General features: G+C 38.7%; 2 protein-coding genes across 8 annotated transcripts in view; one reads left to right on the top strand and one right to left on the bottom strand.

The window, feature by feature from the left end:
• HDGFL3 (HDGF like 3) overlaps positions 1 to 23,203 on the top strand; it is a 133,988-nt gene that overhangs the window by 76,309 nt on the left and 34,476 nt on the right. Inside the window, exon 6 of one of the 3 annotated variants that reach the window (XM_037833184.1) lies at positions 3,013 to 6,064. The exons of the other annotated variants lie outside the window; for them this stretch is intronic. Coding sequence (XP_037689112.1) covers positions 3,013 to 3,018 — 6 coding nt within the window. The 3' untranslated portion in view covers positions 3,019 to 6,064. Of the gene's footprint in view, positions 1 to 3,012; positions 6,065 to 23,203 lie in introns of those variants that run through there. 3 annotated transcript variants of the gene reach the window in all.
• TM6SF1 (transmembrane 6 superfamily member 1) overlaps positions 5,642 to 23,203 on the bottom strand; it is a 28,122-nt gene continuing 10,560 nt past the window's right edge. For 2 of the 5 annotated variants that reach the window (XM_037833178.1, XM_037833179.1), the window contains exons 2-7: positions 18,570 to 18,652; positions 17,771 to 17,892; positions 16,013 to 16,117; positions 13,788 to 13,880; positions 13,474 to 13,593; positions 5,642 to 5,851 (exon numbers count right to left, since the gene is read on the bottom strand). In XM_037833178.1, coding sequence (XP_037689106.1) covers positions 5,660 to 5,851; positions 13,474 to 13,593; positions 13,788 to 13,880; positions 16,013 to 16,117; positions 17,771 to 17,892; positions 18,570 to 18,606 — 669 coding nt within the window. In that variant the 5' untranslated portion in view covers positions 18,607 to 18,652 and the 3' untranslated portion in view covers positions 5,642 to 5,659. Of the gene's footprint in view, positions 5,852 to 13,473; positions 13,594 to 13,787; positions 13,881 to 16,012; positions 16,118 to 17,770; positions 17,893 to 18,569; positions 18,653 to 20,723; positions 20,828 to 23,203 lie in introns of those variants that run through there. The other 3 variants (XM_037833177.1, XM_037833180.1, XM_037833181.1) reach the window with 3 other exon arrangements.

The raw sequence follows: 23,203 nt of genomic DNA, 5'->3' as shown, positions 1-23,203 counted from the left end.
CCCCTGGAGCTGGAGTCATGTCCCCAAATCACAAGGCTACCACACAGGTAGTGTTGGAGGTGAGGGGGTAACAGAGGATACGAAAAATGTTGGGAGCACAAGCAGTGTTCACTCTAACCACTAACCAGCTTCTATGACTATTCTTCTGATCCCAAGCCTATATTGGTCTTTCTGTAATATAGTACTGCCTCCTTATGTCTCCCCATTGGCCTTAAGATCAACTCCAGACTCCTTATATAATGCCCTTCACACTGTAACCCCCATTTTTGTTTCCAGTCCATTCATCTCTCACCATTTCCTCTCAGTCACTCTAAGCCAGTGGTTCATCAGACTTTTTGGTCGCAAGACCTCTTTATACTCTTGAAAAGTAAGGGTCCCAGAGTTTTTGTTTATATGTGTTATAGCTATCTATAGTTACATAATTAGAAATTAAAACAAATTTTTAAAATATTTTTAATTCATTTAAAAATAATATAAATAACACATTTTTATGAAAAATAACTACAGTTTCCAAAAAAAAAGATTTTTAAGAGAAGGGTGACATTGTTTTATATTTTTGTAAATCTCTTTAATGTCTGCTTTAAGAGACAGCTGGATTTGCATATCTGTTTCTGTATTCAGTCTGTTGTGATGTGTTATTTTGGTTGAAGTACATGAAGAAAATGTGGCCTAACACAGGTAGTTGGAAAATGGAGATACAAGTATTTTAATAGGCTTTTCAGATAAGTCTGAATATTCTTCTTTGATATTACACTAATTCTCTTTGTGTTACTTTCTTAAAGATAAGTTGCAATGTGGAATCTGAACTTTACATACTGTGTTACATTAAAATTCATTGGTCTCTCTGACACCTTGAATAGTTCTTTTACCCATTCATGATTTAGTATCATTCATTGGTCATATAGTAAATATTGGCGTGCTGAGTTATTAGGTCATCCAAAAGTTGACCTATTTCATTATAGAATATTTTTAAAATCATATTTGTTAATATTAGCACTTGTCTCATCAGTAAAGTCTATAAGCATTGGGAAGCTTATTGGGATTCAAATTTTCCAAAATTCTGATTTTCAATTAAAAGCTCATTTTATCATTGGCAACAACACTGTCAGTTGTTTTCCTTGAAGTAGTAGGCTCACTTCGTTAATTTTTGAGAAAGTGCCAAATACCCAAATCAGAAAAGCCATAGTTTATCTGTCATCATTCTTTCAAGTAAAAATGGTATTCCATGAAAAAAACCCTTATTACTTTTACTGCCTCATAGCCTCTGCTTTTTGCCTTCTGGGTATTCTTCAGCTTTGTGCCACCTTACAGCCTCTCAGTGTGTCTCACAATCAGATGCCTCAAGAGAGTATCTGAGTGCATTAACCAGCCATTATCCAGTATACCAGTGGCATAGCACAGAGCATGACCCCCAGTGCATAAAGAACCACTTAGGGCTGCTTACTCAGAGGAGACTTCAGATCTGAAACACTCAGTGCCATGTCCAGAACATACACCATTATGAATTAGCAATACATAACTTTTCCATACATAGGTGCAAATAGAGTGATTATGGTATGAGAAGTTAAAAAAAAAATTTTTTTTAGTTTGCTTTTACAAACACCTCTTTGCCATCACCTAGTTTCAACACAAAAACTTGTCCTTAAAATTATGATCACATCCTGATGCTATCTTCAATTAATTTATGGCATTAATAATACTCCCAGGCTGCTGTGGGACCATCTTTCCAAAATAGTCTTTATTATGTATTAAATAGGTGTTACTATGAATTGTCTACCAGTGTAAACATAGAATATATTGCCTTTTAAGTAAAGATTAATAAAAAGACAGTATTAGAGGTTTCTATGGTTAATTAACAATTTTTCATTATTTTAATGGATGTCTCCCCCTTCAGAAGGGAGGAAAGTCCTCTAAAGTATCTGTGAATATAATTGTATATCTGTGTTTTATTAATAAATAATTAGGAGATACCAGGCACTAAATTTTGCAAGATAACAGATTTTAAATGTAATTTTTTTTTTAAGATTGTCTTCCTCAGTTTGGTAGGGACAGAGAAGGCTAAGAAATGTGTCTCTGCCATCTAGAGGGGATGGTAGATTTGGTAACTTTTCCTTCTTTGAAGATCCTGGAATGATTTATATACAGGATTATGTATATAATCCACACAGGTTTGGGCTGCATACCTGAGAACATACCTATGTGTGTGTGCTCATCGAGAAATTCATTTACTTAGTGAAGTAAATTGCTGAAGTAGGCTGGTTTTAGAAGAAATATTTGGGACCTGAGTTATCTTTCATTCATCCAGTGAAAGCATTGCTAGGGGGAGTTAATATATTTGGGTTGATGAAGAAAACAAAAATAGCATCCCTTTGGGGAAATGTAACCTGACACAATTTAAAGTGGGACCCGAATTAAAGCAATTCTTTTATAAAATGGAATTATTTTGCTTCACCTTTTTCATGGGGTTGCCATCTAAATTTTAAAAGAATGACTTTCCTTTCATTCTTTTTATTTTTTTCAAAAGCAAGCAGTAGAGACCTTGTGCATCTCAATTTTATAAGTCATGTATTACTGTGAGCCATGTTACAAGTAACTAAGTTGTAAATATTATGCAGAATAGTCTGTATACACACTAAGCGCTTTTTAACTTTTAAGCAACTTACCTTTCTTTCTAATATAATAGTCTCCACAAAGATGGATTTTCTCAATTTAGTCATTAACTTTACGTCTCCCAGAATAAACAGAGACCTAGAGTTGGTACAGAGCGCTCATTGCTATATACTATGCTCTGCCAAACAGTAGACAACGTTTTCTCTGTTTTATCCTTTTTTTTTAAAAGGAACTCTAAAAAAGCACTAGTAGTTCCTTTTGTTTTTTTGCACTATGAAGGAAAGCCACAGCTTTTCTTACTAAGTATTGTTAATAATGCAGTAATTTACTAGATAGGTATCAATAGCTCTCATTGATAGTATCCTAAGTCATCTAAAGACTTGTTTTCTTTCTTTTTTACAGACCTAACTACCATAATGAATCTGCATATTAAGAGAAACCACAAGAAGGTTATACGTTTGGTTGTCTAATATTCTTGGATTTGATATGAACCAACACATAGTTATTGTTGTCATTGACAGAATCCCAGTTTGTATGTACATTATTTACATTCCTCTGTTGTGTTTGCAAAAAAAAAACCCAAGACATTTTAGCCTTTTTTAAGATTATTGATTTAATTTCATGTTATTTGGTTGCATGAAGTTGCCCTTAACCACTAAGGATTATGAAGATTTTTGCACAGATTTATACATGTCTAGGATCCTTTTATCAAGGCAGGTATGCTCATCATTCTCCTGCCTTCATCCCACCATCGCCAAACACTCAGTTAAATATAAATTAGCATTTTTTAAATGATCATTCAACATAATGCTTAAGGATGGGACTTCATCTCTGTGACAGAACCCAGGAATTAATTCCTAGATATATAATGTTTAGTATATTGAAGATGAAATTAAAATTGTCCTTCAGTTTTGAGGCCATGTGTAAAGTTTAACCACATTGTAAAATATCAATTATGTATTAGAAATAGCTAGTTGAGAGCTTATACTTCTCAAAACTCATGTTGTTATGTACACAAACTCAGTTTCTATATGTGAAGTTAGTGAGTCTTTTTGTGTTACTCCAGAATAAAGGCAATGATTTATTTTTTCCCAATGCCAATACAATTTGAGCTAATCTCTCAAGAAGGATATTTTACATTTTAAACCTGGAATCAGCAGCCCTATGGGAAACCAGACAAAGCATTGACTTTTAAATATAGACTTTTAAAATAAACTGTTGTTTTCTTTTGGAACTAGAGTTAGAATAGTTAATAGTCACCACACAAACCATTATTATGTGTACATTATTGTTGCTATTGTGATAATAGAGAATTTTATTTATTTTTATGCCAGCTTCTATTGTGAGAACACCTTTAGTCAGTTTGGGTTTTATCAATCCTGTTATGCTTGTCCTTGGAAAAGCTTTCGCGTATTCGAGGTTTGTAGTTGAAAAGTTTACTGTAAAAAAAAAAAATCAAAAACAAAAAAATGTATTGTTTTTACAGAATAAATTTATTGGAATGTGTTCTGGGAGTAAGATTTGAGGTGTAAGCAACTAAGTTAGTGTTATTTGGCTTCATATATGTAATAATGTGAGGTATTAATGTTATTCATATATTAAAGCAAAAATTGTTAGCAAGTGGACAGTAGAATGAAGTGCAGGTGAGGGTTTTCTTTTTCTTTTTTTAACTCTCTGGTTTTAGCTTATTTGAAAACATTGGGGGCAACAGCTGTGTGATTTGCTTGCATATCTAAGATAATAACCTTTACTAGCTCAAGGGACCCTAAATTCAAACACTTGACATTATCCATGCATTGATATTTAATATGTACCCCATACATATTTAATATGTACTCCATTTTCTTTTGGTTGTCTTTTCTTTCTGAATGAGCGAATAAATAACATCAAGAGAAATGTGAGAAGTCCTAAAAGTCTAGGGCCATTAATGATGGTGGTGGTAATGGTGGTGATGATGATGAAGGCAGCCAAGAGTATGAAAGTATCAGTCCACTTACCACTGAGGGCACACTGAGGAGGTGGCTGTATTTTTGTTCATTTCCCTAGTTTAGCAAATACTGGATTTTCTCTATTATACGCACATACAATTCCGAATATGAAAAGTTCATAAAAAGATAGTAGGGATGCCAATTCATTTTTTTTTTTCTTAAAAAGCACTTCTTAATTTTGAATATTAATTAAAATTCATCAAAAGGCCTCTTCATTGCTCACACTAACACAACAAGGAGAAAGTAGATGACATTTTCAATTGGAAAATACAACTGACAGATTTTTAAGACTAAAATGTTCTAGGGACTACAAAACTTGTGAAGAAAATACACAATGTTTCAAATTTAACAAGATTTGTCTTCGTGAAAAGTCAAAAATAATTTTATTAAAAATATACACAATAATACAGTAGAAATATTTCCAGTCACCAATAAAACAAGTGTTCACTAAGGTTGATAATAAAGTACCAATCCTTTAGCTGTTTAGATTGACACAAAAATTTTAGTTAAAACAATTTTTAAAACAACCATAAATAATATACTTTTCTTGAGAAAACATTTTTCAAACAACATTTAAAAATATTTTCAGGCTCTGCCTTTTATATTGAGGTTGATAATAAAGCATATACATCTTACATATGCAAAAATTATTTCTCCACTCTGCATTTGCTATTGAATTTTTTAATATGCGTAGACCATATTCACTTTTGAGTGGTTTCATTTCCATGCTCACTATTGTAGGAAATAAATTGTAAAGTTTTGCACTTACAATTATTTAATATATACAACAATATTGAGATAGATGGTTAGGTTTATTCACAAATAATTTAGAATATATTTCTTTAAGCAAACTGTTTTCAACAACTTCAATTTTCCTTCAAAAAAAAGAAAAATCTGCCTACACAATGCCATTTTATAGCTCACACCTAGAATGCAGGGCAAGAATTCATGTATTCTTAACTTAAATATCTAGATACGGGAAGGGAGTGCAGTGGACAAAGTAGCAGTTCCAGGGTAACAAAAATCAGTAATCTAGAGAGAGAGAAAATGAAGTAAGGATTTTATTCAACTTTTTCATCTGCCTTTGTTTTTATGAAGAACTCTGGTTTGTAGATACAGCGATAGGCCAAGAGCTGAGGAAGAATTCCATATGCTATGTTTAATGCTAAAAAAAGGTTTTTCGCTTCTTCAGGGACTCTGTAGACATAAGCAGTTCTAGCATGAAGAGAAGCACCAATGTGGCAAAACTGAGCCTGTTGCGTAAAACAAAAATGGGTAAGCATGAAATTTGTGCTCAGACAGATGCACAGAGAACTCTGAAAGTTTCATTCAGCCCATGTTCATGTGCCCTCAGAACCAGTCCCACCTGCAAACAAAATGCTTCCAAACAATCTACAATCTTTAATCCTTCATTGAATTTAGGGACATTCTTGATATAACTGTTCAAATAAAGTGTACCTTCTTTAGTGTGGCTTTATCATGCCCGCTGTGTTTTTTAACCCATCCATACCAAACAGCAGCTAAATTTAACAGAAAAACCTACATAAAATTTCATTTTTTTCTATTTGCATTTTTAGAGATCCTACCTAGATATATCTCAGGTGGGGCTCCCAAATTTTGTTTTAATAAAAATGAAGAAAAGACAAGAGTTTAGAAAGCTAAAATATGTTTATCATAACAAACCATTTAAAATAGAAAAGCACTGAGGACTGCAGCTTCATTTATCAGTCTTTCACCTACTCCTTGGAGCAGTCACTCAAAACCATTTCACTATGTATTTTTTGTTTGTTTATTCATGTATTTGGTTTTTGCAACTTAAATACTTAAAAACTTGTAAGATAAAGTTCTTGCCACCTGGGGGAGGGGGTTACCATTATGATTGCTCTTTATAAAATGCCCAGTGTACATGCAAGCAACCTTTTCAAACCAAATTATAATTTATTTGGAAGTACACCTTGTTGGTTTAAATCTGAGTTTGCAAAATCCAAAAGCAAGGATCCTCCCTTTGTACTTTGTACACTTGTTCAGAACTCACATTCAGAAAGAACTGGTTGGTCTTTTTTGAAACTTTTTATAAGCACAGGGGAAAAGTGCATTAAAAAAAGGTAATGCAGGCTGCAAGCAGGATTAAAAGGTTCCTGTGAGAAGATTCCCTCAGGATGCTTATACCATTACAAAATATAGCCCAGAGTCTGCATTTCCATATCATGATAAAATGTGAGATATATGTGAATAAAGGTTTGGGAATTTAAATGTAATAAGTGGTAAATTATTAGTTTATCAGGATCATAGTGAAGAGACAAAAGTAAAGAGAAAGCACAGAAGTAAAAAGAATGAAGAACTGAATAATTTACTTTAAATACATATAATTTATCTTACATTTCCTTCCACACGAAACCAGTTTATTCTTCTAAGTGGTTAACCTCAAGATTAAAGGTTACTTACCATTTGACTTTACCATGAAAAGAAAAGGACAAGCTTTTATAAGCAGCATCTTTATGAATTTGTGTCAGTGGCAACCGTTTTTAACAGGCTGCATTTTTACAAATCATTGATACATTCTGGAGACCTCTCGTACTTGTTTGCTACCTTCTGGAGACATTAAATTAATGTGATATGTTGCCCTTCAAGGACCAAATACATGGATTGTCTGAGTACCCCTCTTGGGTTGTGATCCATGAGGCATTGAGAGGGCTTTGCCCTCAGACACCCCTCCCCTGGGGCAGATGCCCACAGAGAACTGGCAAGTGTTACTAAGCATTTGCTTCTCTGGGCTAGGAGAACAAAAGACCTTGAGAGTAAAAGGCACTTAAGGGGCTGCCCTGAGGAGCCGCTGTGGTACACATTCTAGGAACACGGAACAGGAGCTTGGTCCCCATCACTGTTTTTCCCTAGGGTCTGTTTTGAATAATAGTGTTTTTTGTATTTATAACCAAACTTTTTATTCTGGACTAGAGGCCATATTTGAACCCTGGTTTTCAGAATTGTGGGTTTGGTGGCTCCATCTTTATAGATACTTGAACACATTACAAAACCACCAAATTTGGGGAAATGCCAACCATCCTTTGAGAGAATAAAGATGAGCAACCGTGCCTATTTGCATAGGGAGACCTGCATAAAAAGTCAGTGATTCCATAGACTCTTTCTGCACCAGTTAGTGCAGTTAATACCTCATTTTCATGAACAGCAAATCCATGGCAACATTAAAAAATGATTCATGTCCTTAGATTAGATTGTAAGCCCACCGGGCAGGTACTGTATCTAATGTTGTGTGTGGCACCTATCACATTGTTAGAGCTCAATAAACATTCAACAATAATGGTCTTGTGACTGTCAAAATACAAAGATTCTACAAAGCATTTCTATATTTTTATACCTACTTTACTGAGCCTTTTTCTTCAGAATTATTTAACAAGGGGCAAAGATTATTAAATTTCTAATCAAAAGAAGTGACTGTATGTGAGAAGAACCCTGAGGCCGGTTGCCTGCAGTTCCTGGTGCCACTCATTGTGCTGATAAGTGCATTTATGGTGGCCACACCTCCAGCTGAGTGAGTACCCAATCCGAACTTCCTCCCAAGGCATATCTTGTCAAGTTTCCAGGGTTCTGAAGTTTCTGAAAAACCTAAGACTTACCCATAGCCTTAATTTGGAGGTGGCCAGAAAAACCTGTCTCACCTGAGGAGAGATTCCTTCTCCAAGCTGTAACTAAAAAGGGGCTGCACAGTGTGTGCTGTCTCCACCAGCACACTATGGCGGAGTTCGAAGGGCTCAGCCTGAACAGTGTGCTAGGGTCCGGGTGACTCAGCGAACAGAGCTGCTGATCACAGGTACAACTTATGGATCCCAGAAATTTCTCCAAAAGTCATGGAGGTGAGGTTAAGTTAAGTTCCTAATAACGTTTATTCATTCTAAATCTTTTTTTTTTTTTTTTTTTTTGCTTTAAAGAAACAATACATACTTTGATTTTTCTTTGTTTAGAATGGATAATTGGGATGGAAAATGGGGCAATACAGGGGGGGAAAGTTAAATTTTTATAAACCTGGAAAGAATGACTAAAATTGCAATCCTGGCTCCAGAAGGGAGAGCTGAAAGAGTTTTGTGTGTCCACATGATTATAATAGACAAAAACTAATGTGAACCTTAGGACAATCAGCCAAGCTATTTGGCTGATACAGTATAAGTAGCTGATCCAGATGATGTTAATGTCTTTTCTTAGGATTTTCTGAGCAGTGTGGTATAGAGTGGTTAAGAACAGACTGGATTGCCAGGGTCTAATCCCAGCTCCACCACAAACCAGCTATAGGGCCGTTGGCTAGTTATGTAACTTCTCTGGCTTCCTTATCTATAAACAGGGATAATAATGGAACCTACCTCAGAAGGTTGTCATGAGGGTAAATGTGTTGATATTTGCCAGGAATATGGAGTTGCTTCACAGACAAAAAATACAAAACTCAGTGGGCTTAAGTATCTTCTAATGATCTGGCTCTACTTTGTTGAAAACCTGGGCTCTTAGTTTTTAGATTCCCTTGCTGACCTCCTGACACATTTCAAGATTGTCAGTGTCTCCATCAAGGATAATAAATAGGTAAAGATGTTTATTGATGAATCACTAAACAAAATTACTTGAGTACAATGGGATTGCATTAGATCCCAATTATTCATGTTCTTCCTAAACCTTTAATTCAGGGAGAAAAAAATTAAAGGTTTCCATAAAGGAAAAAAATTATGAAATTCACTTTTAGTAGAATCACCTCTACAATCAGATTATCCACAGATAAGCCTCCAGACTCCTTTATGAAAAAATACATGGCACCTGCATAGCCAGGAAACAATAATGGAAGAGTCTGAGGGCAGTGAGTGGGAAGGATCATGGCCTGACTGAAGTGGTTAACTGATCCTCATCCATGGCTGGGGATGGGGTGGCAGGCTCCCCGCCAAACGCACTATGAATCTGTCCCAAAGCTTCCTCCAAGTTTCTTTAATTTTTTAGGAATTATACATATAACTTAAATATTTACAGATTAATTAATGGATCTGAGCAACATAAGGCATTTCTCTTTCCGATTGTCACTGGAAATCTTATACCAATAATAATAAGAGCAACATCAGAGTTACATGGCTTATTATGTGCCAGGCATTGTTCTAAGCCCTTTACATATATTAGCTCATTTAATCCTCACAGCAACCCTTTGAGAAAAGTACTTTTATTATCCTTACTTTACAGAAGAGGAAACAGGTCACTGGTTACTGAGTGCCAGCAGGAGTGTGAACCTGTCTGCCTCCAGACCTCATGTTCTTAACCACATTAACCATATTGGCTCTCGCTCTTTTTTTTTTTTTTTTTTTTTTTTTTTTTTTATGGATGTTTTAGAAATTCTTCAGTTGATAAAAATATTAAGTGGATTTAAGCATTCTGCAATACTTTTCTAATTAGACTTGCAACTTTAATCCTATGATAAGGATTTTGTATGAAAAGACATTTGGGTTGTGAATATTGAGCATCCCCAGTGGAACTCTGGCATAAAATGTATCTTGGTTTTATTTTATTTTACTAAATCTTCTTTTACATTTTATTGATCTTTAGCTTTCTGAAGGCACAGACTTGGCAGACTCCTACGTGGTCTGAAATCAGGGACTCAATAAACCACCTAGTATTTTCCATTGACTTGCACTAATCAACAATTTTTCAAAGATTTTTTTTTCTTTTTTATTAAATTGCATAGACTCTTGGGAGTTCACTAGATCTTTCAATAAAAGCAGGTTTTGGTAAAAGGAGGTTAGTGGAATCATGAATGCATAAGGCTTCTAAATTAGGGATGACAGTTTTAACAAGCAAGGGACGCTGGTCAAAGAATTGGGGAATGCTTTCTATGACGAATATATCAGATATCTTCCTACAACGAGAATCCATTTCATACGCAAGTGTTCACTAAGAAAACGAATCACATAATTGGGATTCAGTATTTCTGATTGTGTGCACTATTTTTAATATCTACTTATTTGTAGTTTGCCAAAACTACAAATAAGTATGAAAGTCCAGCCAAGAGTTATAGGAATGTCAGGCATAATTCTCCAAATAGGCCATTCTTCACTTGCTGGGCTGGGAGAAGTATCTTTCTGATATTTCCAGGCTCTACTTCTTAACTTCAGACTCCTGTTCTTGGCACTCACCAGCAAAAGGGGTTTCAGGTTACCTTGTCAAATTGGATAGTGATAGATAAGCCCAAGGATTCCTTCAACACCTGGGGCCTGGCTGAAACTGCCACTACTTATTGCCAGTTGCTCTGCAATGCACATTTCCCTTTCCAGATCCTTCCAGCTGGAGTCAGAGGTGCCTATCTGCAAGATTAGCCTCACCAACAGGTACAGTCCAGCATTAGTCTTATTGCTATAGATTCAAGCCACTGTTTGCCCCAGACTGACCTTTTTAAACCACCTAACTGTGTCTAACTACTGACACTGTCCATATGACTAGGCCTTTGCCTAAGTTTTACTGCCTAGTTCTCCAGCTGTCTCCTGAGACTTGACCAGGTCCAATATCTGGCCTCACTCTTGTCATCCTCCTAGCTGCTGACTGTTCAGTGTTTCCTATATTGAGGGCTGGTGCAGGGCAGACTTAAAAGACATGGCATTCAGAGGAGGCCTGGTTGTGCAGGCAGAGCACACACATCATAAAGAGCTATCAAACTCTGAGCAATCTAACCCTCTAAAGAGACTTGTGAGAGGTGGGGTGAGTGTGAGGTTCCCTGTCCTAGACAATGCAGGAGATCCAGGCTAAGGAAACAAGGGCAAAGGCTTAACTCTGTGCCCCCTGATCTGCTGCCCATTCTCAGCCTAATAAAACCCCACTTGGCCCTCAGAACCCAGCTCAGATGTCTGTTTCTCTCCCATGCACATACACACACACCCCAAAGGTTTTCTGACTCTCTTCCATGCCATGTACTAAGCCTTAACTTTGTACTATAGGACTCTCTGCTATAGCTGATTGTTTGCCTAAGAAGGAAAGTGGGGAAGAACATGGGCTTTGGAGTCATACAGGATTTCATACCCCTATTCTGCCGTTTAGTAATTGCAATCTTGGGCAAGTAACAAGCTGCCCTGTGTCTCAGCTTCCTCATCTGTAAAATGGAGATTAAAAACACAAAGACAACAGCAATGATAATTCTATGTGTTCACCATACTTTCCTTTTCTGAGGCACCTAAGACCACATTTCCAGGCCTCCCTTGTGGTTAGTTTGATGCCAGGCCTGGCCCTAGGAACTATCCCATGTGACCTTACATGGGCAAGAAGTAAAGCTTTGTTTCGTTAAGCCACTGAGTATGTGTTAACTGCAGTAGAGCACAGAACCAAACCTTACACAAATAGGTAAAACACCTAGCTAGCATGGTTTGCCTGGAAGGAAGGAAGATAATGAGAGCTCAGGCTAGTGTAGAGGCAGTAGAGCTGGGAAAAGGTGGATAGATTAAGAATTATGCTTAAGGTAGAACTAACTGGATCTAGTGGAGAGGGAATGGGAGCATGAAGAATTACTCCAGGTTTTTGGCTTGAGCTGCTGGATGCAAGGATGGGCTATTTACAGAGAAAGAGAAAAACAGAAGAGAAATTATGGGGGGGGGGGTGCAGGGCGGGGATCAGGAGTCCTATTTTAGACATTAAATCTGAAGTGCTAGTGAGCCATCCAAGTGAAATGATTGAGTCTAGGAGTTAAATATAAGAGTCTGGGAGCACTTTAGGCTAAAGACAAAAAATTGGAAGTCATCAGCTTATAGTTGGTATTCGAAGATAATGGAAATAAATAAGGATGCAAAACTGAGGCCTGAAGAACTCAGGCATTCAGAGCTCTTTAAAAAGGAAGAGCAACTATCAGAACAAGATAACTTAGTTCTCTTCCCTCTGAAGTCCTTAAAGGAAAGGACGGGAACCATTACTTCTGGAGGTTGGTTCAACTTTTTAGATATTAATATTCTAATTCTACAATTAAGATCTCCCTCAGACTGGGGGGATTTAATCCAGTGACCTGTAACTACTATGGCTGTTCTTCAACCCTGTAAATTCTCATGTGTATTTGTGCCATTGTGGTCACTGTATCATTAGTACAGTGAACGGTCTGTGCCTAGAGTTTCTGGATGACCCTCATTCGTAGGTCTGCTTAAAGAGAGCAAGATGAAGATAATGAATTTAAAAGATGAGTTCATTTTTTTTTTTACTTTTTTATTTCTAGTAAGAAAAAAAACACATAAACTTACTAATTTCCTGATTCCTGTTTTGCTAATTTTTTGTAAACTGTACTCTGTGTGATATTATAACTCCACAGATAGCTTGCTTTTCCGCTCAATGTAGTAAGCATGCCCCGAGCACCCACTTATAGCCAGTACTTTGCTAGGTGCTCAAGGAAGGAAGCGAATGCCAGGCCCTGCTTTCCAGGAGCAGAACTATTTTTTTAAACCAGTTTCCCTGGTTTGGTATTACATAGTGGAATTCTGAAATCTTAAATTTAGATATACTTCTCCAAAATAATAGCTCTGGATCCTTTTTGAGTAGCTGTGATGTTTAGAGACTGGGAAACAGTCCTGTAAAACAACAGTGCCACTCCCTGGGCATCTTACCTTGGACAAACCATTTAACCTTTTCAGATCTTAGTTTCCTCATCTGTAAAACTGTCTGGCATTCCTACCAGGTAGTTTTTGTGAGATTTAAGTTTAAATGTGTATGCAGAAATGTCTTTAAAAGAGCTCTAAAACAAAAGGGGATAATATTTAATAACTATCCCCCACCCCCACCCCCAAAACACTCAGCAGTGATGTTTTTCATAAATTCGGCAATGGCAGCTAGATAACCAGTCAACTTTCTCAATAGAAAATATTCCTCATACCTGAGCTAGACCTCCAGCATGTATCAGTGTAACATCAGGCATCCAGGAACATCCAGGAACCACCAAGCCATAAAGCGCAATCACAAAGTAAGGGATAGAATAAAACATATATGCCAGCATCTGTATTGAACAGAAAAAATAGTATCATTAGCAATTAACAGTTAATTTGGCCTGACTAAAAATTACCAAAAAATTAACATTTTCCTTTTTGAAGATGTTAATTCCTGTTTCCTGCATGGGACCACATTTTCCCATTTAAGAGAGAAAGGGAAAATTAACTTTTAGAAAAATCTTAGGTTTCATAATTACTTGACCTGAATTTTAGGATAAGCAGCAGGATCCTTTAGGTAGGGCTCTTGAAATTGCATATATAATCGGCAAATCTCAGCTGGGCAATCCAAAGCAATCTAAGAACAAAAATGAATTTGTTACAAAGATACAATCACATCTGGTTCTTATTTGTGCTGATAAGGCTAAATGTGTCAGGTTTAGTCACAAGCTGCTTTGCTACTTAACAAAAACTATGCATTAGAGAAGGTCTTCAGTGATAAGAGGGTAAGAAAGGAAATGTACAGATTTACTCTGGGGAGATTAAGCCAAGGTTGACAGAGGAGCAGAAAATGGAAACTAACACTCTATTCTCGGGTACTTTTTGAATATTCAGAGTTGAAGTATCTAGGTTTGGCTAGCCAAGTACAGCTTCCTTTAGACTACCAGTTTCATTTTTCCCAGTAATAATCTCTAGCAGACTGCTCCCTACAGAAAAGTACATTTCTATACCAAATTCATTTTACTATGCTTTGCAAGACTCAAAAAATAGCATCCTCCTTTCTCCAGTGGCTCACAGAATATATAGCAGTTGAGGGCAGTAAAGGATAATGATTTGAAAGCCAAGTCTTCTTGTCTGAAGCCACCTCCTATGTCTACTTCAAAAGGGTTAATCATGGCAGAGTAGACTCTAGGTCCCCAAATAGGCAGAGTGTCTCTGGAATATTACTGGGACCCCCTGAGTCATTGTCCCCCTCCTCAGGCACCATTCCTTATATCCTTGGTCATAGATTTGTCCCTCCTAGATAACATATAGGAGCACAGGCCATTGGCAGAGTTGGCAAAAATGGGCCCCAAACCAAAAGCCCATCTACAAAAGTCCCACCACCAAGTAAGTGTACATGTGTGCACACACACGTATCCAAAAAAAAAAAAATAATAAAAAAAAAAAAACTTTCCCTTGTGCCCTGGAAAGTGGAGATGGCTAAGCAAGAATACAGTTGAGGCTCTGTTGTTTTTTTCTTAACTTTAGGGATTACAGAAAATTAAACAACAGTTTCTGTGGCCCCGTGGTCTTCTTCCTTACTTCCTTTGCCTGTGCCCTTCCTCCCAAAAGCCAACACTCCTCCAGGAGGTTTCTGACAATCTAACTTGGAAACAACTCTTAAGACAGTCTCACAGCCGGAACACAGCCAGTCACACAAGCTTAAGGATCCCAAAAATGAATCAGCTACGTCAGCTTACACTTGCCACTCTGTTCCCCAACCATTGTACAATGCCAGCAGCTTAGAGTAGTTAGTAATTATCATTGGAGTTGAGTATAATTAACCATATAATTCTGAGCTACTCATATTTCTACTAAGAATAAATCACAAAACTAGGGCATAATGAAGGATTCACACTGACCAATAAAAATAGTAACAATCGTTGATTGGCATTTACTATGTATAAGGCCCTCTAAAAGGGTTTTATGTGCATTCTCTCATTTAATCTTCAAAACAGACCTATAAAATAGGTACTTTTATTTTATAGAGGAGTAAACTGAGGGACAGAGAGGTTAAGTAAGTTTACCGAGGCCACACAGCTAGGAAACGGCAGGATTCTAACTCTAAAGCCTGTGGGTCTTTTTCTTAACCGCTACACAATTAACACTGATAATGGGAAAATAGAAAAAATTAAATGCCACCTGCCCTTAATATACATCAGTCACATCAATACCCAGACTCCAAGCCTAGGCTTAATTTGCTCAGCCCTCATTACCAGTGTGAAATTCACATAACCCTACATATGTGTGAATTGTTGATCTGGGAACCCTTTCTCAAATTCCATCCCCACCCCTACTCCTGAAAACACACACATGCTCTGTGCCATAGTGCGTTTTTTTTAGTTTTGGGGTATAACCCTTACCAAAGATATTTAAGTTTAAATATGAAACATCAAAGGAACAGAAAGAATGAGCTTCTAATGGTTGACTTCCCTAAAATAGGGAAAAGAAGATACTGCTGGGCAGAACTTGACCTAAGGGACTGAAGACAGGTGATGTGAAGACATTTAGGATAGAGCCGTTTCTTTGGGGTAGGGGTGGAGGTGGGGATGGAGGTGGGGGGAAATGGGAAGCATGTCCAAGGACCAGGCTTTGATGGGAAGAATATTTTGTTAGTGTGCTAGTAAATCTGAAAATCTGAAAAAAAAATTTCCAATTTTTTATCATTTTGAAGCATTAATAGGATAATAATTTGAGCTTAATGTTATTTTGATCTTTTATGCTTACCAAGCCTCTGAACAGGCAAAATCCAGTTGCCAGGAGGAGACAAATGACCAATATTAAATCAGAGGGTCTTCTCAGCAGGTCCTTTGCTTGGGCTTCCTGGACAACCTAAAATAGAGTTCGTAGCTAAAGAGCAGGCCCAGAGTGCCAAGGAAGAGTCTGAAATCTACTGAAACACAAATGCCCCGATGATGGGTGGTGCGAGAAATGTGAAGATTCACAATTCATATCATAAATCACCAGCTGTGTAATTTTAGAAAAATCATTTCCCATCTCAAGTCTCAGTTTTCTTATCTGTGAAATGAGGAGACTGGGCCAGGTGATCTTAAAGGTACCTTCTAATTCTGTGGTTCCATGTTTTCTCCTGAAATAACATTTTCATAATTATAAATGTAAGATTTGAGAAAATGAAAAAAAACGCCACACCACTATTAACAGTTGGTATATTTTTAATTTTCAATCTAGGTAGCTAACTAGCTATAGATAAATCTATATTTTTCACAAAATTAGAACCTAGTGTATATACAATTGTGTATTCTTGCTTTTTGTAACATCTACCTATATTATAAGCACTTTCCCATATTATTAAAAATTCTTCTAAAACTCTGTTATCATATGGAAGCACCATACTTTATTTAGCTATCCTCCCATTGTTGGACACTTAGGCTTTTTTCACCTTTACACTTAATGTGATAAAAAAAACCTTTATACATAAATCTTGGACAGTATCTCTCTAATCATTTTCTTAGGATAGGGCCCTAGAAGTGGAATTACTAGGTTAAAGGGTAAAAGTCGAAGTTGATAATATTACCAAATTCCTTTGCAGGGCAATTCCAGATGTACATTCCTATCAGCAGTGTGTGAAAATGCCCTTTTAGCCCTGGCCATCACTGTGTTTTAACATTAAAATAATAAACCGTTCTCTGTGTCTTATGATATGGACATCAGTTGACATACTGACATGGAGCCTTCAAAAGCAGTGGAGCCAGGACCAAAGCTATAGTTACTGTTAGCTTTCTCTTCTTAACCACCACCTCATCCTCAAAAGGATGTAAGGGCGTTAACAGTGGTCAGTGTGCCAACCTAATGTTACATAGCAGGCATCTAAATGTTTGTAAGTGAAGCGTTTGTAGATTAGACTTTATTTCAATGAATTCTATTATAACTCTTTTTGTAAAATGAATAGTCATGTCCTGATTATCACTAGTAATTCATATTTTCTCTATATTGGTTTTGCCTAAAGGATCAGTAACAGGAGAGGAACTTAAAAAGATGTTGCTAGCTGAGAAATGGAGACCTTAAAAGAATGAGTACCTGTCAGGCCAGCCCCTATGACCAAGCAGGCTACCTGTCTCTCTCCAGCCTGCCCTCAGGCCAGTCAGTGCACAGGTATCACTGAAAGAGATGCCCAGGTGCTCAAAGTCCAAGCCACTGACAACACCAGACAAACCTCTCCCTCTGGACCTCAGTCAGCACACTAACACAGAACCTGATGATCAGAGCCAGGGAGAGAGCACTGGCCAAAGAAGTTCCAGGAAGTATGGCCTGGCCAATGCAGGAGATGTATTCAGACAGAAGCAGGCCATCATGGCCACCTTAACTAGGATGTGGACCAGTGCTGCATAATCAACAAAGTCACAGCGACAGAGTGCCCCAGGGTGCTCCAGTCCAGGGAGGCACAGTCAGTCCAGTGGCCAAAGGATGTGAGAGAGTCCTGTGAGCTTAAGATTAGCAGGTTACATTTAAACTTAATAAAATCACCTTTGAGGGATAGTTATAATTTTCTGATGGCTGATTATAGATTCTGAAACCAGCCCAGACAGGAAGACAAGTATATGGTATACTTAAGAAAAAAGCAGGGCAAATTCGTGTTCCATACTTCCCTATTTAAAAGAGAGAAAGAAAGAGAAAGTCAAAGTTTACCAAAAGCATATCTAATCACAAGCACCACTTAGGATACCTCCCCCCATCTCAAGTCATCTAACATTTTACAGTGGACCAGACAATATTTTTAATAAGAAAAAACAGAAGTCAAATTAAAACCATTAGATGTCTATTAACAGCCATGTCGTATTTTCAATACAAAAAAAGTTTTTTTACTATCCTGATTTCCTGCAGGCATAAATAACCTCTTTTATTTTAGACTTCAACAGTTCACATTTTCAAATACATTTATCAAGTTCCCACAGTGTGTCAGTAGTTAAAGATAATAAAAAGGGTTATAAGAAATATTATTTGCACACTAAATGTAGACACAAACTTCATACTTACCCCTCTAGTGTTATGATCCTTCTAAAAGTCAGGAATCACTGATATTAGATTGTCTCATTGTTCAATGTCCACTTCTGAAAGTTGCTCAAAACACTTTTTAAAACGTGAGATTAAGAAGGAGGGGGAAGGAATAATTCTGCAAACAGTTTTTTTTGTTTTTGTTTTTTGTTTGTTTGTTTTGGTAAACTTAGTTTCTTGGTTCTATAGCAACCAAAATAGCTTTTCTATTAAAAAACAATCCCCAATTGTTTCAGGAAAGGAAAGTGAATTTTAAGATAAAGCTTCTTACCCACAATGTTTCCAGGTAGAAAAACAATAATACTCATAATAATAGATCCGACCCAATATAAACCAATGGCTCTATAGCTTTCCCTGTAACAACAAAAAAATCTGGATTTAGTACATTTGTCATAGAATACTATTAGCAAAAAAATGGTTCTCCATATTATTTTTTATTCTAACAAGTACATGAATCAAGACTTATTGAATCCAGAGTAAGAAATCAAACACACAGAACCCCAGTGATCAAACATCATTTCTATATGTGTTACACTATAGAACCTTCTTTATGTCCTCTTGAATAGGAAATTATGCTTGCTACTCTGATGTTCTGTTAAATTACAACATGGTCATCACTGCCAAAGGAATCCTGCATTTGTCTCTCATGTATGAAACTCGTCACCATGAAAGGAATAGAAGGTTTAAAGAAGAAAGGAAATTGGACCCATAATTTAAACAATTGCAAGTGTGAGTAACAGAATGTCACATGGCTTTTCCCTGATGTCACAGAATTTCAGCCAAAGCCTCAAAACTGAAGATAATAAGTGACACATACCCCATGTTCTAAAAGAGCTGCAAGATATATATATATCCCTAATCTTCTCAATAGATGTTGCCCAAAAGTTCCTTCAACTACTAACCCCAATAACCCACCTCCATTCTATATAAGACTATGAGAAGTTCAAAAGGAGATTCTCTGAAAAGAAACAAGTAGAAAATGCCATATGCTTCCTGCCCCACCTTATACCCCAAGTCAAAAGAAGCAGACCCCAAGAGGCCCAGTGACGTTGACCAGGATGGAAGCAGGGGGAAGACAAGAATCTTCCTCCCCAGCCAGATGCCAACTGAACTGCAGACAACTGTGGCCCATTCCTGGCTCCTCTGAGCAGAGCCCAAACATTGTCAGGAATACCTGATGTCTTCCCAGGAGCTTGGGAATATTCATGAAGAGAAAGGTTGGTCCAAATATTGGCTGGAGCTGCCCTTGAGTGCATGGTGAAGAGAGAGGTGTCAGGATTTCAACCTTGAATGGGGCACGAATGCATGACTTTCTCTAACCAGGAGCCAAGTGGAAGCCAGGAAGGTAGCTGGGCTCAAGCCATCTTGAAAGGCTCCCTCCCAAAGGGCATGCCTTCTGGATTACGGGGGCCCCAGCAAGAAAAAGCTGTGAGTGTACCCATAAATTCAGCCACTTCAAAGATTGGTACAATACAAAGGTCCCTGTGGTAGGGGTCTCAACATACACACATGTCCCCCAAGACAGAGTTAGCATATCATGATCAAGGGTACCAATAGCCAGAAAACAACAGCAACAGTCACATAAGACTTTGCCCCTTTCCCTCTCATCCCACATCCCTACACACACTCCCAGAGGAACCAGCTGCAGAGCAAGTTGAGAAAGAGTGAAAAAAGAATCAGGAATAAAAGGAGAGGCCCTACACCTAAGCCTCAGTGCAGGCCCCCAAGCCTCAGGGTTAGGTCAGGTTTGGGGTGGGGGAGCACAGCTTTCAAGTTCAGTCAGCAATTCCTTATAAAACTTCCAACAAAGCAAGTTTACAAAGGCCTATATGGTAAATTACCATTCTTGCTGCATCTATATAAATAATCAGGCCAAATCTAATTTAACCAGCCTATTTTATAACCAAGAACAATCTTTCTTTGGGATTATTTTGGATCAGAAGGAGAGTGACTATAGGGAGAAATTTTGTTTTGATAGAAAATTATAGCACACTCCCATGGCTTATCAGATTCTACTCCCTTTCATTATCTTTGAACTATCATATACCTCTTTGTAAACTACAGTTAATTGATAAGTTTGTGACCTACCTATAAATGAAATAAGATTGAGATTGAAGTTTTGCATTCAAATATGATGGACTTTTTAATTCTTGAAAATGAAACAGTTCTTAAAAAAAGAACCTAATGAGAAAGCTAAGGGGTCTGCCTGAGCTGTCATTGTGGGAGTAATCCTAAAGCATGTGTTCAAAAAGCAGTGGTGCAGGGGGCATAAAGCCATGTCTAGCTTGCACCCATCAAATGTATATTCAAATCCATGGGTACCTGTTTGTGTATTTGCCTCTCTACATACATTTTCCATTTTCCTTCCAGAGCCCCTTATCAGTTGCTAAAGTGGTAAAGGTGCACACTTCAGGGGCGGACTTACTCCCAGGCTATGGCCGCCACCATCACCAGGTACATCAGGTAATGTGCAGACCCATCCCAGTAGCAGGTCATGTGCCCATGTGCAGTGTTCAGATACGGTTCACCCTGAGGAGAGCATGAAAAAGAAGTCCACTTTCAATGCGACCCAAACAGGCCACTGCCAAACACCAGACCCGTATCTGTATTGCAAGTAAGATGACACAGCAGAACTACCTCATGTTAGTGCTAGGGTGAAACTATTCTAAATCATATAAAACTACAAAATCGGAAGGAATTTGAAAATATGACTTGACCCTGGAGCTACCACAGGTTATCTCATTAGAGTACACCTGGCCAACTGGCCTCTGCTGGATCAACGCAGGCTTTTACAGTGATATAAAGGTTGATGGCATGATGGGCAATCCTGGCTGCACAGAAAACTCACTCTACCAGGGCCAAGCCATATCTGTCACTAAAGGGCATATGGCGGGGCGGTGGATTGAGGGGAGCCAGAACGCCACGTTCTCCAGAGCTACTGGCAACATAATTCTTGTGGCTCCCATGTTCACTGGGCTGGGCATGGGGAAGGCACTGAACTCAGAGCTTCAGCCTTCCCAACAACCCTGTGAGACAGACACAATTAACTCCAATTTACAGATGAGGAGACCGAGGCCCTGAGCGGTGACAAGACTTGCCTAAGGTCACAGAGCCAGTATCTAGCAGAGTCTGTACAACCAAGAATAGTCATGTTTCCTGAAATTTTTAATTTTTTGAACACGTGATAACACAATGAACTACATTTCTCATTTTCAGAGGCTACTAGAAAATCCCTGCCAGATGTGTGACCCTCAGCAGGTGTGCTGCTCATGGGAGCATGTATTTGGGTGTCATCTGGCTCTAACTTATTTTTCTTTCTTCTTTCTCCATGTTCATATTTTCCTGGCTTGTTTCATAAGCTCATCTTCATAAGCTGCCTTAAGTCCTTTCCACAAGGAAGAGTACAGATGGACCAGCTTATCAATCAACCAACCTTGGCATCCACTGGTGCAAGGAGTGCTCTGTAATCTCTGTCCGCAAACTAAATCACATTTTAATTTGAGAGGATGAAGCAACAAGATAAAAGTTGTACTTCTGCACCCATGCCTGGCCCACACCATTTCTCCCTGACATGCTCTGGATGGGTAATGCCACCCTACGTCACAGCCTAGATGATTTAGGCCTGCACAGCCAGCTCCCAGATCGGTTGCCCCGATCTTGGCCTCTCCTGGTGGCTTGCTGGACATCTTTAACAGGATGGCCCAGGAGCCCCTCAGACTCACCTGAACTCTAAATTCATCAGCTTCTCCCCTCAACCAACCTCTCCACCTGGGTTCCCTATATTAATGGCTACACCACTCAACTCACCCAGGCTCAAAACCACAGGGTCGTGTTTTTATTCCACTTTCTCCTAAGCAGACTACTAACAAATCCTATCAGTTTTCTCTCTATAATGTCAGCCAGGTGATCTTCCCTCTTTCATACCCCTGCCGTGCCCTCATTCAAGCCCTCGGTGCCTCTTGCTGGACCCCTGCTGTTTTCCTGCCTCCCTACCTCTGTCCTTGCCTTCCATCCACCATCCTCCTGCTGCCACATGAAGCCCTCTGAGGCCTGGCTCTTGGTGTGTCACTCTTCTGTCTAAAACCTCCCGGAGCTTGTCTTGCCTGAGAAGTCCAGCTCCATCTCCTCCTCCACGTGGCAGCCAGGTAGCCAGCACCTGGCCCCACAGACCTCTCCATGGTTATGCCCCAGCTCCCTTCTCAGACCCCTTCTGCCCCAGGGCTTGTCCCCCTCACCAGCTCTACCTCCAGCCCTAACTTCTCCTTCCTAAAACCCTCCCCCTCTGGCCTCGTGGCCCCATGCTGTCCAGGTTTTCATTCTGCCTCTGCCTTCTCTTTCATGGCACACTTCAGAGGCTCCTCTTCAGGCCATGGTCTCCAGAGTTTCTACCTTGGCCCTCCCTTCTCTCCACACTCCTCCTGGGCAACCTCCTCTCCTCTCAGGCCTTCAGGTACTGACTAGACTCACGTGGCTCCCAAATCTCTCTGCTGCTAGGAATGCTCCCCAGAGCTGAAGACCTGCAAAGCCCTGCCAGGTGGGACATCTGCCAGGATGTCCCTTAAGCACCTGAAACTCAGCATGTCCTCAAATGAACTCAGCATCATCCCTGCAAACCTGTCCCTTGGGCTAGCAGTGGGGATACACATGCTATTTCTCACTTCCAAGGCTTTGCCCAAGCTGTCCCTTCTCCCTGGAATACCCTCACACCTCCCTGGTCTATCTGGAAAACACTGATCACCCACTGCCATTGCCATCTTTTTAAAATACTATAGTATTTTAAACCTTGATGAGGCCTCCCCCAGCTGCTTGGAGCACCCAAAGTTAATCCATCTGCCTCTCCCCTGTGCACTTCTGGGCCTAGGGTGCATCTCCACCACTGGGCCTGGGACAATGCTATCCCTCTGC

This window comes from Choloepus didactylus, chromosome 4 (assembly GCF_015220235.1).
Source record: "Choloepus didactylus isolate mChoDid1 chromosome 4, mChoDid1.pri, whole genome shotgun sequence".
NCBI lineage: Eukaryota > Metazoa > Chordata > Mammalia > Pilosa > Megalonychidae > Choloepus > Choloepus didactylus.
This window is presented reverse-complemented; position numbering and strand designations above follow the sequence as displayed.